This window comes from Schistocerca nitens, chromosome 1 (assembly GCF_023898315.1).
Source record: "Schistocerca nitens isolate TAMUIC-IGC-003100 chromosome 1, iqSchNite1.1, whole genome shotgun sequence".
NCBI classification, from domain to species: Eukaryota; Metazoa; Arthropoda; class Insecta; order Orthoptera; family Acrididae; genus Schistocerca; species Schistocerca nitens.
In genome coordinates this window covers 876,670,426-876,690,211 of record NC_064614.1, presented here as the reverse complement: position 1 = coordinate 876,690,211, position 19,786 = coordinate 876,670,426, and the positions used below count along the sequence as shown (strand labels likewise).

Genomic DNA, 19,786 nt, shown 5'->3' with positions numbered 1-19,786 from the left:
CGTCCCCGGACGGTCTGTTCCGTTCTGTTGACGACTAATTTGAATCGCCTTTAAAGAACTAGTTTAGAGATGAGAAATGTATTAGCTCTACGCATGCAAGCATTCGTTACCTGGATTTTCTTATCCGGGAAATACATGTTGCGCTGTTTCCTGATTGGTTCCCATAGACATGTACTTAACTTTGTTTTCATTTTCTTGCCGCTGTAGTGAAGTTCTTTGGGATGGGTAATATCGTTGACGAAGCTAAACGCGGGGTCGCCATTACTGGGTTGAGAGGAAAGAGTTGTGGGTTGTGGTTGATTGTTTAGTGTGTGTGCGTGTGTGGTATTTGTGTTTTCATTTAACAATGGTCGACAAGATAGAAATGAGTTTGGATGATATCATTAAGTCCTCCAAAATGATTCGAGGTAGCGGAAGACGAGGTCGAGGAGGACAAAGAGGTTCCAGTATACCAAGACGAGGTAGAGGTGGGCCGACGAGGGGAATTGGAGCCGGAAGAAGTCGCCGCGGAATGGTGCGATCAGCGCCTTATTCAAGGGTATTCATTTATACGTATAACTGTTGTTTATTTGGAGAATGAATGTCGTTAGTATCAAGTTATCAACTCATAGTTTTGCAGGGAGACATTAACAGCAAATGGCAGCATGATATGTTTGATGGATCCGGAAGCAAGAAGTCGAGAATGAGTTTCGGGGGATCGCTACCCACTGGTGGTCCTGCGAAGTTGTTAGTTGCCAATCTCGATTTTGGAGTATCGGATTCTGATATACAGGTTAGTTTTGGTGTACGATGACCCCATGAAGTAGGTATTTCTAGTTATCGTCACAACTTTACAAATTCGTGACTGAGCCTTCCAAGAGGTTGCCAGTGTTCATTATGTACTCAGCCTTTAGTTTATTTTTATTTGTCCGAAGCAGTTTTATCAGACTTAGTTTTGAACTTCATAGATTAGTGTTCCTTTAGGGGGCTGATGGGCCTTTCTGTGTGTTCTTTGGAAGATCATGTTTATCAGACGTCTAGTAATAAATTGTCTGCATAGTGCAAGGCTTTGTTTACTTACAGATAGATATGTGTTGTAAACGTGTTTGTGACAAAATTCCCTTTAAGTAAGCACTCTCTCTGTCAAGGAAATATTTATGAATGTTGTAGATACTGTTTACAGAGAATATGGTTTGTCAGTGGATGTTTTGTAGGATGGAGCAGTGCATCTTGCTTTAACATTTTGTTAATTTGTCGGCTTTCATTCCTTACCAATAGCAGTATAATGTTAAGTTAGTATGTAGTTAACAATGCAAGTAATAGTGATATTTTCTTTCAGGAGCTTTTCTCAGAATTTGGGCCTCTGAAGTCCGCTGCGGTACATTATGACCGTTCTGGTAGGTCACTGGGTACAGCGGATGTCATATTTGAAAGAAAAGCTGATGCAATAAAAGCAATGAAACAGTACAATGGTGTTCCCTTAGATGGTAATTACATTTATATTATTAGTGTTACAAGTGGATTAATAGTCCTGCAAGCTATATTATTTGCTTATTCTTTTAGGCAGAGCAATGCAGATTCAAATGGCAACATCAGAAATACCCTCTGTGTTGCGTGGTGTTCGTGTGGGAGGTGGTGGATACGTGCAAAGTCCAAGGTCCCGATTGAGTGGTGGCAGTGGCGGTGGAAGTGGTGGAAGGGGAAGAGGTCGAGGTGGTGAGTTGATTTTTACTTTCATTTAGCTTTAGTATACACCAAGCCATTGTTAGTTATGTGTATTACTAAAAGAAAAAATAAGTCTGTTAAAGATATGACATTGTTTGTATTCAAATTATAGGACTTTGTGAGGGTCTGAATTTGAGTAGTCTTGCAAAGAAAAGTGCAGTCGGATAAGCTGGAAGCAACCTGCATCGCTGATACAAAGTGAACTGGAAATATAATGAAGTTTAAACATTCCTTGAAGCAGAGTTTGTTTATTTTGCATGTCATTAATGCAAAGGTTATGTAGTTCATTATCTGAATAGCACAGTTTTGATTTGTTCTGTCTGAATAAGGCAATTCAGATGTTAGAGCACTAAACAAAGTTAAAGAGTTACTGCACTTTAAATCCATGGTCAGTTGTGCTGACTTAAGATTTTCTTCTGGCCTTGTACTTCATTTCTAGTGACTGTGCTGTGAAGGACATCAAATCTTAGCCTTTATATCTTGAATAGTTGCTATGCTAAAACCTCCAGTAAAGTTTTTCTTCACTGTTGATACGTGGTTCAATTAATCTGGGAACTCATTACCATGGTTTATTATCTATAGAGTTCCTTTGCAAGTCCTATTTAAAGACGAACTTCCTCGTTATTGATGAACATTGGAATTTTTATAATCTTGTGACCTTTTTTGTTAGATGAGATCTTATCTGGCATATTTAGAAGCAGCAATCTTTGTAGTGTTTAGTAGAAGTTATGTTTGTATGAAGTGGATTCTGGTTTTTTACTTTCGTCAGATTGCCTATAACATTTTGTTTCTATAGGTCTACGTTATGGCACAATCTGTTAAGTCAATACCCTTCAGGCAAAGAAGCTCGGTATTAAGTTACTCCAGCAATTTCGATTAAATTCCATGATGTTTTTCATAAGAGATGACATAAAAGCAGTTTCTTTCACTGAGAGTAGATGGCAATAAGTTTTCTAGGCTACTTAATTTTGTATGGTAAGAGTGAGGAGTGAGTTGATTAGCATATGCACATAATTGTGTTAGTTTAAAAACCTGTTCAACTTCTACAAATGACTGTATATATAATCTTGGGCAAAGTCTACCAGTGGGATTGCAGTAGGGCCACTTTGTCCTGCAGAAAAATTGAAATTGGAATCTAAACGTTGTCATAGAAATTGCGCATTGTTAGGCAATAACGGAATCAAATATTTTACGTGCAGACAAAGCAAATTTATTTCCCATTCAGTAAGCTTGCAAACATTTTGAATAAATTTCTTGAATTTGGAATAAACAAATCTTTAGACTATTAAAATCACCTTTTTATTGGTACTGTTGCCAAATTAAGACCAAACACTGTCAGTTCAGGAAATTCGTGAAACACCTTTGAAATATTTTCTTAGTAAAATTCATCTTATCCAGATCATCTGCTCAGTAATCGTCACCCAGAATCCACGATCACAGCGACTTCTACAGAAGCTTATATTTACTTGTCTGTTGCAGACTCCTACTACTTTTTCTCGAAAAGCTCTTCATGTTTAAGCACAACACGCTTGACAACGTCTTGAAGACTGAAAAGGCTATTTAAGGTTTTTCTGCCTTCCCAGATGGAAATTAAGTTTTCTTCACATTAACTCAAATTTCTGTACCTGTTAGTTCAAGCTTAAGGTTAAATCCTCATCACTTCCAAATCCAGTACCTACAACTTTCCTTTTTTGGTGGTGATCATAATAATGTATATTTTTAATTTGATTTTTGTATTATTTTCAGTGCACAAGAAATGGCTATTTAAATTTCTCTGCACACTTAATGTGGTTGACTCTAATGCTTTTACTAGCAGCCACTGTTACAGTTTCCTTCTTCTTCCTTTCCTATTGTTTCCAAATTTTTCTTTTCTTTCAGTGCTTTGAGGACTGTATCTTTGTTCTAGTCACTATTGTCAGTGTTTATTGTTAATTTTTTTTTAGTTTTTCGAAAGTTCATGCAGTCTTCTGAAGTCACAACGTTTTTAATAAGGCTCTAGTGCATTCATTAGATGCATTCAAAAAATGCATAACCATTTGTTTTGGAATTTCAGATTCATTGAACCATCAGTTTCTTTCCACTGCATCCACCACTTTTTTCATTGCCCCAAATAGTTCCAGGTCAAGCAGCTGTATAGTTTTGTCAGCTGGCAAGCACTCGCAATCTGTATTTTGTTCACATGTTTCCAAAACTTAAAGAGAAATAAGATGACAAATTATCGCCAATGAAGACCTTCCTACCTTCTGGAAATCAGGAAAGTGTAGCCATTGAGAGCAATTAGTGAAGATTAGAAAATCAAACCGCCCAGAAGGCTTTTACAAAGATCCAGGTATCCCATAGCTTTGAAGCTGATTAAACTAAAAGTTCCCATGTAGTACAGCCATTATCATTGTCAATATGCAGGTCTTACCATTGTTACATACTATTTCAGATTGTTTCATTCCACATTGTTCCTTAACCAGCTTGTCCTTTAAGTTAGACTCATAGTAATGGAAGGTGTGGTCCTGTGGAACACTTTCCATAACTAAAGGTATGTTCTCAGCATATTCCTAAAAATTTGTTCATTAATTGATCTATGAGTGAATTGTATGCTTGAATTTATTGTGGAACCATTGAGAAAAATTACTTGGTCCATTTTACTTTAAGGTTTCTCACCCATCCACAAATAAACATATTTAATGATATGCAAAGTCCCAACAGCCTATCTTTTGTGAAAACTGCGTATGTGAGCTGTCTTGAATCCAGTTATTTTATTTCATTTAGTGTTATCTGTGGTATCTCATAAAAGTTCGCTGCTTGCTACTAGATACTTACGTCATCTTACAATAGTCATGATATTCTTTTTCTCCTTGGTGTCTTTCATGTTTTCGTGGCTTTCTGGAACAACACAAATTTTTGGAAACACTAGTTCCTGTAATTAACATTTACCTCTGTTGTTTAAGTACTTCACTTTTATATATTTTACAACATTTGTACTAATGTACAAACCAAAAGCCAGATGGAGAGACTTAGTTCCACAAGAGTTTTGTTGCATAGTCTCGCAAAAAAATTGTGCAATGTGACCTTAACATACAGAAAGTGTGCATCAAAGCTTTAAATAAATATAGAAATTCAAAATGAAATTAATTTTTCTATAGTAAACAAACTATAGAATTACTTTTTAACAATGATTGTCTTGTTATACGCCACATTTTATCATGATAAAGACTAAGCTGAGACAACTTCCCACCGCTATCAAAAATGCAAGCAATGGCAGGTACTTGCCAAAATCTCTAGGGAGAACTGTCAAGTGCACAAAAAATTAGCCTCACAAAGGATACTCATTCCTTGTAGAAGATCGTTAATATTTTTGTGGACTGGTCCAAAGTCTCCTTGAAAGGAGCAAAGTAAAACTTTCAGATGATTCTGCATATTTGGGAGTTATGCTATAACCCTGTAGACCATCATACTTCAGGGTCATTCCATGCAGATTAAGTTTGATGTTCTCAGATTTTGATGAAAGTAGGTGTACCTGGTGTCCCTGCGTAGTTACGAATGAAAAACAATTTTTTCATGATTTAATCAAAAAGATATTAAGCCTTGAATTTTCAAATTTTCATTAAAAATTGCTACACCCTGGAATTGTAGATTGCCATGTTCTCCAGAACCAGAAGAGATACAAACGTGTAAAATGTCATTTAAAACTCTTTAAAAGTTTTGGTATGAAACAAGATTGAGTTTGAAAAATTTAAATATATTTTAAATTTTGATTTTCTAAGGAAGCCATTTTTTTAAAATTTTGAAAAATCCTAAAAATTTCCTTGCACAATATTCTTGCAACTCTGATAGTTTCATTTTGGGATGATCATGGGATCACATGCTACAAAATTTTCAAGTTTCATGTGTTGTATGAAAAAGTGACTTTCATAGAGGGGTCATTCCATGTCAAGTGTCCTAGAATAAAAAAATAAGCCCCACTCGACCATCCACATTTGCTTCAAAACTTGTTTTGTATAGATATGTATGTGTTCGGTCTATGTGCAAAAATTTACCTCAATTATTGTAGTGGTTCCAGAGCTAGGGCCACCTTAGTGGACCCATACCAAGGCACAAAGTGCACGGTGTGAAGAATTCGGTTAAGTTTGTTATAACTTTGTGCATCTTCCGTGATATCTATCACTGTGAATATTTGTATCCTTGTACGACTTATGTTGCTGAATGCTACTAAAGCATTCAAATTCCTTAGAAATGACTGCCCATTATGCTACTTGGTCTGAAAGTGCCTTGTAAAATTTATCATGAAAGATTCAATCCCTACTTTAATCATCCTTTACTATAAGGGAAAGGGAGCTGGATCCTTGATTTTTGGGCTGCTAGCCAACGACCAGGTGCTCACCATACTACACCAGTATTAGCATGTATGAGTAAATAATTCTGATTTTATTGACCCTTGTTTGAAGTGTCAAATTGAAATTTTCTTGCACGTTTCAGGATCAGTTTTCTATATTGCTATCAACTCTGATCTTCTTTTTATGGACACCACTGAAAAGAGAACATTTTTTGCTACAAGGGACTTGAAAAAGATGAACGGTAATTTTCCATATAAGTCGTTCAAAATAGATTAAAAGAAACCTAAGCTGTTATGCTTACCTCATTTATTACTGTGTTGGCAACTGTTGCGCTGGAGAATGTCGAGGCACTTTTGATGTGATTTGTTAGTACAAATTATTTGCAGCATGTTCGTCTGATGATGTGCGGGTTCAACTGTTTCGTATATGGGTTCCAGAAACTTCTGGAAATTAGATATGCAGGTGTGACTTTCATAGCACAGGGCATGGGTTCCAGCAATTTCTGGAAATATGATGTGCTGGTATGACTATTTTATAACATGGTGTGGGATCCGGAAATTTCTGGATATTTGATATGCAGGTACAACAGTTTTATAACAAGACACTAGAAACTTCTGGAATTTTCTGTAATGTTCTCCAATAATCCCATTTTATACATTCACACTATATAAGATGTAATTTGATTTGGGTATCATTCATGTTTGTATGCAAATTGTCAATCATTGAATCATTTGTGGTTATTACCTCTGAATGTTTACCTTGCAGCTTGGTAGATTCCTTCAATCTATTGTGGAATTTTTGCTGAAGTTACAACCTGTTACGGCTTCAAACAATGGAAATATGGACATAGGGCAGTGCACCATTAGGCAAATAAACAAGCCTGTGTGTCTTTTAACTAAGTTCACCAAGGACAAATGCCTTCTGAAGTCAATTAGTAACCTCTCTGAGGAGGATCGGAATTTGCAGGTTCGACGAGTTGGCTTTCAGTTTGATTGTGGTGCCAAAGTATGTTTACATCATTAACCAGAACTGTTGACCAGGTTTCAGTATCTGCAGAAATCGTGCTGCAATCCATTTCAAAAGAATGATGTGTTCAACAAAGGTCTGCATCCTATTGATGCTGCAACAGCCGACTTTTTGAAACAACTTACAGCAGTTGATGTTAAGCCTGGACAGAAGCATTGCCCTTAATGTAGAGTTGACATCTGTGCAAAAAAAAAGGCCAAACCATTGCCATCATCAGTCTAATGAAGATGCTACAGTTGCTTCACGCAGCTTGAAATCTAGCATGACAGCAATTGGTGTGTCACCACTAAAATTTCAGCGTGTTTCAAACTGGGATTCTAGTGGATATGCAAAATGAAAGATAAGGCAAGTTCAAATGGTGGCTTCCAAAATTGGTGAAATTGGCGGGCTTAAAGCAGATGTCATAGAACCGCAACCAGGTCAAAGGTGCTGTTATTGCTCTTTGTACAAAGTGTTTGTCAATAAATTGAAAGTAAAGCTGAAGGTGTCCTCAGCTTCTGAGAAAATTCAGATTTTAACTTTGACCTCTATCAGTTGGAACAAAAAAAAATAAAAATGGAAGAATCCAACGTGTCCTGAGTGAGTGAATGGTGAAAACTGCCAGAAGGCTGAAGGAAGAGAAAGGCATATTAGTGAAACCAGATCCAAAGCGAGGAAAGGCTTTACAAGAAGATATTAAGGAAAGTGTAGCAAAATTCTATGACAGTGATGAAGTCAGCCGAATCTGCCCGGGAAAAAAGGACTTTGTTGCAATAAGGATGCCAGCTGGCCCAAAGGTTCATACGCAGAAATGTCTGCTGCTTTGTAACTTGAAAGAAGCCTATCAAGACTATTGCAGACAAATTTTACCAAATTTGTCTTTTCCAAATTTTGTGAGGTCCTGCCAAAGTGGTGCATCACTGTTGGTTCAGCAGGAACACACTCAGTTTGTGTTTGTACAGCTCATCAAAGTGTCAAGTTGATGCTAGCAGTAACTCCATTTAAGAATGACTACAAGAGTTTGTTAGCCAAAACAGTTTGCAATATGGATTCAAAAGATTGCATACTCTGACGATGTGACCAATGCACTGGATTAGAAGTCTTGTCAAGATTTGTAGAAGCTGCATTTGAAGGGAACGACATTGATGAAGCAGTTGAATACAAGGAATGGTTACGCACTGACCGAGATACCCTGGAGACAAAGCAGTCAACAATTGAATTTATCCAAAACATTGTGACTAAAATTGTGAATCTCTCATCTCATCATTACATGGCAAAGCATCGAAGCAAGTACCTAAAAGAAACGAAAGAAAATCTAGAATGTGGAAAGCTGGTTGTTCTGATGGTTTTTGCAGAAAATTGTTCATTTGTTGTGCAGGACACTGTACAAGGCTTCCTTTGGGAAAATAGTCAGGCCACATTACATCTCTTTATTATTTATTGCAAAGCTTGGGCTGGGAGTCTCTTAGCTTCTGCATCATCAGTGATTGCTTGTGACATGATACAGTTGCAGTTTGTTTTCTGCTCCAAGCTAATTGATCACCTGCGAATCCACTTTCCAGTGCTGAAGCACATCAGCTATTTCAGCAATGGATCAGCTGCCCCTCACAAAAATTTCAAGAACTTCATGAATCTGTCAGCAGTACAATGACTTTAGTATCAGTACAGAATGGAACTTCTTAGTCACAAGCCATGGAAAGTCTCCATGTGATGCTGTTGCGGGCACAACAAAGCGATTAGCAGGAAGAGCAAGTCTGCAGCGGCCAGCTTCAGATCAAATTCTAACACCAAGTGATCCGTTCAGATTTTGTGGCGAACAAGTTCACGGAATCAAATTCCTCATTATCACAAAGGAAGAAATTGATGCTGCAAGATCTTTGCAAGAAAGGAGACTTGAAAATGGTTGCATGGTTGCAGGGACCAGAGAAAAACACTGCTTCAGGCCAATCAATGAAAAACTGTTACAAAATAGAAGAGTTTCCAATGACATAGCATCATTTATTGCAAGTGTTGATCAATCAGTATACTTCACGAGTGTTTCAATTGACAGCATCCAATCTGGGCAATATTTAGGCTGCATTTATGACAGCAAATGTTGGATTGGAAACATCTGTGACACATCATTGGAAGAACAATATGCTCTTGCTGATGTCATGCATCCACTCTCCAACTAATTCATTCCATTGGACCCTAACGAAGGGACACCTGCTAGATCCCAATCAGCATTTTGCCACCTCCAAGTGCCAATTCCATGGGTTGTAGGTACACTTAGCATTGAAGAGAATTTTAGAGCCATGAAAATGATTTCATGAGCTCTGGCAACAAATTTATGATGATTGGTTCATTTTGTGAACTTATTGCTTTGTTATGTTCACAACAATGTTTGCTCATTTTTGTATGCCATTCATTAAAGCTATTCATCAAGCACGCAGTATGTGCAAAAGCTAATGTCAATTTGAAGCTAGTTTAAAAGCCTTATATGGAAAATTACCATTCTACTTTTTAATGTTCCTTGTAGCAAAAAATGAGCTCTTTCCAGTGGTGTCAGTTAAAAGGAGGTCAGAGATGGCAGCCATATTAAAAAAAAAAGAAAAGAAACGTGCTGAAAAATGCTGTAAATGTTCAATTTTCGATTTGACACTTGAGGTAAGGGTCAATAAAATCAGAACTATATACTCATACATGCTAATACTGGTATAGTATAGTGAGACATTGTTGTTGGCTAGCAGCTCAAAAATAAAGGTCATAGCTGCTTTTCCCTTATAGTAAAAGATGCTTAAAGTATGACTTAACTCTTTAGCAATAAATTTTACAAGGCACTTTCAGACCAAGTAGCATAAGGGATAGTAATTTCTGAGCAATTTGAGTGCTATAGCCGCATTCAGCACAAAAAGTTCGCTAGTGTACAAAAATTCAAGGTGATAGATGTCACGACAGATTCATAAAGCTATACCAAAGTTGGCCAAATTATTCACCCTGGTGCGCTTTATGATTTGGTATGGGTCCACTAAGGTGGCCCTAGCTGTGGAACCACTGAGAGAATTGAGCTAAAATTTTACACAGCGACGTAAAACATACATATGTATACACCACAAATTTTTAATAGAATCTCAGATAGTCGAATGATGTGGAATGACCCAGAGGTTCTACATTAAGAAATAACCAAACTAATTAAAAAAAGTTACTTACTATTGACATTTATGAACAGTTGTGTCTATCACAATTTCTTTTAAATTGGAATTAACTGTAAAGGCTATGTTGGTTTTGACCATGTCATTTTCAGGCGAGGCGTATATTCGGCCTGTTGAAGTCTCCTTACGTAGAACATCCACCAGTTGAATCCACATAACATCTGGCTTCTCCGGGTATGCGAAAGAAGGTTGTGGATCAAATAGATGAAGAAATGTCACCTTCAGTTCATCTTCATCTTTCCCAAAAATGTATGCAAGCTACCACTTGTTGTTATACTCTATAGTCATGTACCAATTCTTACGTCAGTGACAGTGTTTCTTGGGATTTGGTGGTCAACGTACTTTCATATCTAGCTGCATAAAAATTTTTGGGTGTTGTATTGTACAACATAAGTGTGTCTTTGCATGCTACCATTTAAAATGAAAAAGAAAAAAAAAAACTCGTTTCAGTATCTTGGCCCGTTTACGAAATATGACGGTTTTTGATCATCACATGATTCCCGATCTGCACCACTTTTGACTATCTATTGGGTATAAAAAGCAAAATATTGAGAATGAAATGAGAGTTTTGCTCTCAATTTTAAATAAAATATTGATATCTTGTCTAGATTTTATTTGTTGCATTGTATCAGCTAAAATTAACCATACACGAAATCTATGCAGTGTGATTTTATCTCGCAGACTCTTCAAAATTTTGTCCAGTACTTTACTCAGTTTTATACTGCACAGTAACTCTGAGAAGCAGCAAAAAGAAATTTAATTCTGTATTGCGCGAAGATATCAAATGGTAAGGTGTTAAGAAATCTAATTTTTTTGCTGTGTAGTTCACGTAAAATTGGATAATAAGTGTTTCACAACGGCTGGGACGCTGTCTATGATTTGAAATTTTACACATATTTTTAAAAAAATGGGCAAATAGATGACACAAACAACTAGCAGAAATTCTGCAATGACACTGTGAGCTACCGTTCACACAGGATGGCACAAATTTTATGGTGCAGTTGTGCAATTTACCCTATGGTGTCATCCGTCTCACCTGATGTGATTCAGGCATGCATTAATATAGTAAACTTACTCCATGTACAACCTAATCCCATAATGAAACTTTTAGAGGCATAAGAGTGTAGTGCAAGGAAATTTTGTGACATTTCAAAATTTAAAAGTATGGCTTTTTAGAAAATTCAAAATTTATTTAAATTAAAAAAAAAAATGATCTTGGTGGCTCAGATGGATAGAGTGTCTGCTATGTAAGCAAGAGATTCTAGCATCGAGTCCGGGTCGGGACACACATTTTCAACTGTCCCCGTTGATGTATATCAACGCCTGTCAGCAGCGTAGGGTCTTGATTTAATTATCATTTCATTCTAGAGCGCTGCATATATTTTTGGGTGCTCTCTTACCAAATTCAACCCAAACAATCCCGTCAGTGACATCATATGGCTGGCTGTACAGTCTTCCTCAAGACATTTTTACAAACCTGTAAAAAATTCAAATAGCTTGAAGTAAACATAAGCACAGGATCCTGAAACTGATATAGTCTAGCTTTGACCTCCAACACTTACAAAAATGTATTATCAGGTTTGGGATCCTGTGTAAAAAAAGCCTTATCAGGTTTAGGAAATTGTGGTGAAGAAACACCCCCTTTGCTGCTATTGCTCGGCTGTTTGGTATGGCACCATATGATAGTGGGGATGCTGGTTTTCTCACTTTAAAACAAACCAGCAGTGGTTGACCAATCACAATCACAGCAACACTTACACTAGACTGTCGCTAATCTGGCCATTCCTGGCACATATGGCTGCCGGATTAGCAGAAGTGCTGGATTACAGAGTGTCTGAAATTTATTTTGAAAACATAGGGCATCTAATGTACTGTACTTTATGAAGCGAAAGGATACAATTTTAAAACATAGAGGGTATACTTTATTAAATTCAAAAATGCATTAATTTTCGAAGAAAACTTAAGTTCTTGAATGTGTACTGTACATAGTTATACAGTCGTGTCACTCACTATGAAACATGTCCCTAATTTTTAACTGTCACAATGACGATACGCGAAGGTGGCATGCTTTAGCATGCAGCCTCTTTAAAAGCATTGCATCGGTACTGCATGTATCTGGTTGTTGCGTAATGTTTTCCAGGAAGACCTCGGCAGCTTCAGCATCAGCAGTGTGAGAAATCTTCATGCTATCTCCTCCTGTGTCCTCTTTTTCATCTCTTTCATCATTACTTTCTTGTACGCTTTTGATTATTTCTTCATCTGTTAAAGTTTGGTCCGTATCACGTTTTTCCTCATTAAGCCACTTAGTAACATCTTCATTATCAATTTCTTCTTCTCCTGGGAGGTTGTGGAACATGCCATTGTACAAAGTAATTGATAATTCCGAATTGACTGGCTCATCACAGTCACTCACTACTGGATCCAACTCTGCATCAATGGATGGCCACAGTTTTCTCCACCTCTTCATTATGGTAGCGCTCTCCACTTTATCCCATGCTTCGACTGCTTACGGAGTATCACATATGTTAATTGCTTTCTGCTCCTGCAGCATAGTTTCGATGAAGTTGTTTTCACTTTCATTCAGCAAGGAGAAGAGAAGTGAATGTCGATAATGACGTTTAATTGATTCCAAAATTTCCTGGTCCATGGGCTGAATTAGATTAGATTTACTTTAGGGCTGTCACATTGGGTGGGAGAAAGCGTGCTTGTACATGTATACCGTCAGTTATAAGGATAGCTTTCAGTGGAAGCTTTTTATTCTTTAGCTCTTTTCTCACTGCTGGTACAAGTGTTTCATGGAACCACCAAGAGAATATTTCTGTCCATCCACACTCACTACTAAGTGTAATACTGCACTGGTAGAGTATTTATGTCAGTGTGTTGAAAACAGCGTGGATGTTGGGATTTTCCAATCATTGTAAGCAGTAGTTTATGACTCCCATTTGCATTACAACATGCCATTAATGTTACGCACTGTTTCTGTTGCTTGTAACCATGAGCTGCCTTCTCGTTCTTGGCAGCTAATGTTTTTGAAGAAAGCATCTTGTAAAAAGAGTCCTGTTTCAACAGCATTAAACAAGGCATCAGCAGTTAAATCTTCTTCCTCTATTATCTTCCGTATCTTGCTTACAAACTTATGAGTATCCATATTGTTAGCTGAGCTACTTTCCCTGGTGACTCAGCTGCCGAATGTCATGTCGTTTTTTCCTGTTTGATAGCCAACCTTCACTCACTGCAAACAAGTTACTACCGCTGATTAGTTTGTTAAATGCAGCTGCTTTTTCCGTTATAATCGGGCCATTGACTGGAATTCCTTTGCTGTGTTGTGTGGACAATGTATAAACAGCTATGTCCAGTTCTTCATTCTCACCGTTCCACATAACCTTCCGTTTTCCAACTCACTACCCATTTGTGTTGAGTACTGTGGAATAACATCTTCCTTTTTGATGTCATAAACAGCTGCTCGTCCAGCATTGAACTCGGCAGCAGTGGCTTTCTGCGAAGAACCTTGATTTAACTTAACTAAAATTTTGAGTTTCTGCTTGAGGTCCAGTGTAATGTATTTCCTTTTAGTGCCATGAATCCAAACTGTACAGAAAGCTACAATTTCAAATACAGAATATAAAGCATTGTTGAGCATGATAATTCATTGTGCACATATTTTTGGATAAAGCTGGATTACTGAGAGGCCAGATTAGCGAGAGTCTAGTGTATATACAAATATTCTTACACTAATGTTAGACATAAACTGCGAATTATGCTAACACAAAGTACACTATACTTTAGACAGGAATTAAACTAGCACATCTATAGCATTACACAATAAAATTACATAATAATAATTCTCTGTAACATGAACCATTCCAAAAAATATCAGGAAGGCTGCTATGAATTTATGCAATGTTACAATGGTGTAAAACCTTAGGGCTGTTTATATGATGTGTGCTGCAGCTGTTACGCAACAGCTTTACTACTATGATCTCCACTGCCTTAGTAATGCACAGGTAGATTGTGAAGTTTATAGCTACTTTGATTCTGTTTGGTTATAGCAGAAAAACAAACTGGAATATGGCGTGCTGAGTCGTCAATAATCATGCTAACAAATTTGAAGTCTGACAAAGGATACTTACGACTTTTTTTCTGGCAGGAAAGAACAACTTTTCTTTACGCCTGTTGTTGATTTGACAGACCACAACTTGTTGCCCACTTACATGACATCTTTTACATGGGTTTTAGGACAGCACAGTGGGAGTAGGACATATCTCACCTTTCCCACTGTCAGAGATAGACAGATGGAGGGGGAGAGATAGGGAGGGGGGGGGGGACTCCAGGATTCTGTGCACAGGTTTGTCTGCTTACAACTGCTAAATAACCTGCAAAGCAAAGGAGAAGTCAATTTTTGCATTACAGTTGATTTCATCAGCTGCAGCATGTCAGACACTGTGTATTCACATATGGTACAGTATCCTGAGAGCACAGTTGGAGAGAAAACTATTGAACAGCCAACAGAAGTTCCTGGTTTGGAGCTATCAGTGAACACTACCATATGTGCCATACAATGGGGGTTGGTAGACTGTTGTTGAAGGAAGTGGTTGTTATATGTGACGTGGGAGGACAGTTTGTGGACAATTGGTCAATGAGGGTTGAAATTATTTCAGTGGGGACACGAGAACCAGCCACAATGGGACATCCACTATTATTGGGTTTATGGCTTTTGGGGAGCATGAAGGTCAGTGTGTGGGGTGTCATGGGGAAGAGGAGGAAAACGTATTAGAGGAGAGGTTCCAAGAAGGGCCTAAGGCTTTAAGCCAGAATTGCAGGTTGTGTTGGACTTCTTTCGTGGCTAAGAGAAAAAATAGACTACCCTGTGGCATAACATAATTTGCTTGATTTCAGTGGGTGCCTCACTACCCAAGCCATCTGGATCTTCCCCTCCACCCCCATCTTTTTCTGCTCTTGTATTTATCCCAGCCTGAACCTACAGTGACCTACTGTTCCTACACCTTCAACCCAACAGTTTCAATCTCTTCTGTCCTGTCACCTCCTCCCCATTCTCTTCTCCCACTGCCTTTGTGTGCCACCCTCTGCTCATGTTTCCAGTTTTCCGCACCTCCCTGCCCCATATCATCCTGACACTGCACCTGTTTGCAGTCTAGTCACTATGCACACTGTTAAACAGCAACTCCCCCCCTCCCCCCCCCCCCAAAAAAAAATCTTACACTGCTATCCCTTCCCCACCTCTTGAATATTGCTGCTTCTATCTCACGTGATAGTTGCAATCTTATCTGAGATGCCAGAGTTGGTCGTTGTGTGTGTCAGGTGTGCTTACTTGTGTGAATGAATGGAGTGTTTCTTTTTCTAATGAAGACTGTGAATTGTGACTGTCTGCAACTGAACATGTCATCTTTGCAGTATATAGCATTCTATCTTTTCCTACATTGTTAATACATTATCCTCTCAGCACGTATTGGGAGGTGAATAAGTGCTATCAGCATGTTCTTGTGAGTAGCTATCATAAGAAAAGGCAAAATAAAAAAGATGTTAAGGGGTGTTTGTCACATAGTCATTGCTGGCATTCAATTTCATATAACATACAGTTCCTCACAGAATATATAAAAACTGTTTTAAGCTTTATATTGAACACACCCTTACCACAAACACTTCAGATGTGTAAAAATTGTTCTGTTTTGTGTTTAGGCCTACGCCGTGGTGGAAGAGGTGGTCCAAGAAACCAGTCAAGATCACTTCCTACAGCTGAGGAGCTGGATGCTGAATTAGATGCCTATGTAAACAAAATTAAGTAACAGATGGAAACCTTGTGCCATTGTGGAAAAGATATAGAATGTGTGAAGCTGACATACCTGCCTTTCGCAGTTTAGCGTTTGACTGACTGTTCAATTTTGCGTGCAGTTAATGTACACATTGGATTGAAGACTTAACAATAGAGATGTAACAAGAGTTTCTGTGTGATGCTGGAGGATTTGCTGGTAGATAATTTTACATGGAAAATGTCTGGGTTTTGATCTCCTTGAATACCTGTTGTAATGTTTCAGGACATACTGTGAAGCGAATTATACTGAATTTCAACACTGTTAAATAAAATATTTTCTAATTGTTAAAATTACTGCCATGTATTAAGCAAGTGGAATATTCTAACTCTGGTTTAGTTTTACAGCTGAACTGACTGCATAGCTATTTTGTACATCTGAACTTTCCAACATACATTGCTTTCATAAATCATACACCCTGTAATACCAAGCACCAAATATTTTATTACATGGATTTTTTATTTATTTATATCACTTACATTGCTTTAGCTCCTGACTTTTGTCGTCACACTATATTAAAAAAATATTGAAAATTGATACATTTTTACAACTCATAAATACTGGTGACAAAACAACAATGAGAGTGTTTGTTTGTAGTGAATTAATATTACATGGTGTGTGTTTTTTTATATGGTGTGCTAACATGAGTGAATGGTGATTTTTGTGGTCCTGTATAAAATTATGGAGTATGTTGACACAGTGGATCATAATTTCTGAAATACAGACTTGCTCTTTGCTAGATTCTTTTGTAGATTTTAAGGTGATCATACAGCCTCACCTTCAGTCCTTACAGTGTGTGGTGTGCTGCTGCCATCAGGCAGCCACAGTGGAAAACTAAAGCATCATATTACCAATATGTGGCTATGCATGATAAATAGCTTTGAGTGCAACTGTTGGCAAGGTTTTCAGTACCTTGTTTTGTAAAATACAGTCCTCAAATTGTAATGTTTTATACTAAACGTATATAAATATAGAACAAGGGATTTCATCAGTTTGATATTAAATAAATCTGTTGTGTGAAACTGTTGCACATAGTTTTTTTTTTTTAAACAGTTACTGAAATACCAGAATGTTGAACCCATAAAATAAATGTAATATGTAGAAATATATAACTGAAATGTGACACAAATATGTAAATAGTCACAGAAGGCTTCTATTATGCAGGATTTTGTCTAGGACAATGCAGTTTGCTGGTGCTTTAAAAGCTGAACCTTGCCTGAACTCCATAAACGAGTTGAGTATATTTCAAAAATCATTGCATTATATTTTAAAAAAAAAGATGTTGCACATGTCCAACATTAAATTCTTGCAAATATGTTTGCAAGAATTGCCCACTTTTCTCCTGAATACCATTGTATTTAAATGTATCTTGTCCTTATGTCAAAAGTGTATGCTATAAAACTGAAAATTGCAGTCACATTTTTTAAGTATGTAATGAACTCAGATGATTTTAAGTTTATGGATTTTTATAAAAGTGTTAAGTCCTTAATTCAGTCTTGCATTTTAGGATCAGTTTCCTTGTGCAGCCCATTACGATTGAAAGTTCAGCAAGTGCGTATTGTGCATGGAGTAACAGTATTGGTACTGGCCATGGGATGCACCCAGTTAGCTTTTGAGATGACACACAATGTGTGAATTGCATATTCTGAACCCTTATTCTGTGCCACATAGACAGGAGGCACGATAAATCAGTTTTTTTGACTGTTTTCTTATTATAGAGTAATGGGTAATAATGTAGTGTGCTCAAGAGGTCATCTTACATACCGTCTGAAGTCATACCAGCAAGGAATGGGAGTACCTTGCATACCCAAACTTTAAATTCTGTCCCGGCGTTTGTCGGGTATGAGTCAGTGTTCAGCATGTATGGCGTTGTTGATACTAAAATATTTGTCCTTACCTTTTTAATGGAAATGTGACTGGACAAAATGCTGGGATACTCGTTTAAAAAGCTAGGGAATTGTGAAGTCGATGAGAACATAATTGTTCTCTGAAAGGGAAGTAAATAAAATAAATGCTAGTAAGTGGCCTGTTTTCTTTCATTATGATGTATGCCATGAGAGTGTGAGTAGTTTGTGAGTGTGGAGTTCTGTTACAATGGAAGTTATTGGAAAATACGACAAATTATGTCTTCAAAATTGCAGACAGCTGTACTAATAACTTCTGCATGTAATGTCAAACTGTTGGTATTTCTGGTTGGCGGGGAGTTGGGAGGGAGAGAGAAAGAGAAGCAACAGTTGTAAATCGTGCGTGTGTGAAAAACGATAAATGATAAAATTTTTGCATATACTAAATAAATAGCCTTGAAAATCTTTTGTGGGAGAAATATGAGAGTCAGTTCTGTTACACCATGCATACTTTTATCAAGCAAATAAATTGTGTATGCTGTTGGAAAAATAAAATATATCAACACAATTAGAAGTCAGTCTTATTTACAGTAAGATAATGAAAAGGTCTTCTACTATACTAACTTAGAAAATAGTGGTTATTTACTTCTGGAGGCTATAAATGCAGATTTCCTTTTTAATCTGTTGCATTTTTTGTCTGAATTATGAGATAGTTATTGATCACAAAATTGTATAAAGGAAGGGGAATGTAATGGTTGGAGAGAATGGCATATAAGTTAAATATTTCTTGAAGTGGAATGGAAAGGACATTGAAAGCTTGGAACAGTGCTATTGAAAGATAGGAACCTAATTAATAATTAGTAATTTGTAGGTGATTGGAGTAAGTTACAATTGGGTGGATGAAAAATGTGCAACATTAAATGGAAATATTCATTGTGTTGCTTAAAACCTAACGAGACAAGAAGAGTGTAGCATTCCATCGTGATGTGCAAGTAAGAGTCAAAACTGTTTTTGCAGCTTTCAAAAGCAAAAAGAAGTTCAGATTAACTTTTAAAACTAATGAGATAAAACAACTTTTTGAGCCATTCTGAATTATTTTTATATAATTATCCTTTCCTGTATATTGTTCCATACACAATAGACATGTTGTTTTTGTTGTTGTCTTCAGTGCAAAGAGAGCTCTTCATGCTACTCCACCCTGTACAAGCCTAATCATCTTCGAGTAACTATTGCAATGTACATCCCTCTTGATTTTGCTATTCATCTCTTGGTTTCCCACTTAAGATTTTTACCCCCCCCCCCTGCATGCTTTGTCCAGTATTAAATTGGTGATCCCTTTGTGCCTCAGAATGTGTCTCACCAAACGATCCTTTCTTTTAGTCAGGTTGTACCACAAATTTCTCTTCTCTCCAATCCTGTTCAGTACCTCCTCACTAGCTACTTGATCTACCCATCTAATCTTCAGCATTCACCTATAGCACCACACTTCAAAAACCTCTTCTTCTTGTCTAAACTGTTTTATTTTCCATGTTAAATTCGCATACAGGCTGCACTCCATACAAATACTTTCAGAAAAGATTTCCTGACACTTAAATCCATGCTTGATGTTAACAAATTTCTCTTCTTCAAAAATGATTTTTTTGCCATTACGTCTACATTTTATATCCTCCCTACTTCAACCATTGTCAATTATTTCGCTTCCCAATTAACAGACCTCATTTGCCCGTTTCCTAATACAATTCCCTCAGCATCACTTGATTTAATTTGACTGCATTCCACTACCTTCATTTAGCTTTTGTTGATGTTAAACTTCTATCATCTTTTCAAGATACTGTCCATTCTGTTCAACTGTTCTTGCAAGTCCTTTGCTGTCTCTGATAGAATTA

General features: G+C 37.2%; 1 protein-coding gene across 2 annotated transcripts; it reads left to right on the top strand.

Annotated features, from left to right (window-relative positions):
- The first annotated feature begins 231 nt into the window (after positions 1 to 231).
- Positions 232 to 18,077, top strand: LOC126263651 (THO complex subunit 4). 2 transcript variants are annotated; one of them, XR_007546877.1, is made up of 6 exons: positions 232 to 538; positions 620 to 772; positions 1,319 to 1,466; positions 1,543 to 1,695; positions 10,321 to 10,477; positions 15,926 to 16,058. XR_007546877.1 is itself a non-coding variant. In XM_049960757.1 (5 exons), the coding sequence occupies exons 1-5, from the start codon at positions 347 to 349 to the stop codon at positions 16,030 to 16,032; spliced, it is 753 nt and encodes a 250-aa protein (XP_049816714.1). In that variant the 5' UTR covers positions 235 to 346; the 3' UTR covers positions 16,033 to 18,077. The 2 variants fall into 2 exon arrangements, 1 of the variants encoding a protein (XP_049816714.1); XM_049960757.1 differs by lacking the exon at positions 10,321 to 10,477 and having other exon boundaries at positions 235 to 538; positions 15,926 to 18,077.
- Positions 18,078 to 19,786: the final 1,709 nt, after the last annotated feature.

What these genes read in the sequence shown, in the direction of transcription:
- LOC126263651 (XM_049960757.1), top strand. Translation starts at nt 347, where the DNA reads ATGGTCGACAAGATAGAAATGAGTTTGGATGATATCATTAAGTCCTCC. An exon ending in GATCAGCGCCTTATTCAAGG is followed by an intron (nt 539 to 619) that starts GTATTCATTTAT and finishes ATAGTTTTGCAG; the next exon opens with GGAGACATTAACAGCAAATG. An exon ending in AAGGGGAAGAGGTCGAGGTG is followed by an intron (nt 1,696 to 15,925) that starts GTGAGTTGATTT and finishes TTTTGTGTTTAG; the next exon opens with GCCTACGCCGTGGTGGAAGA.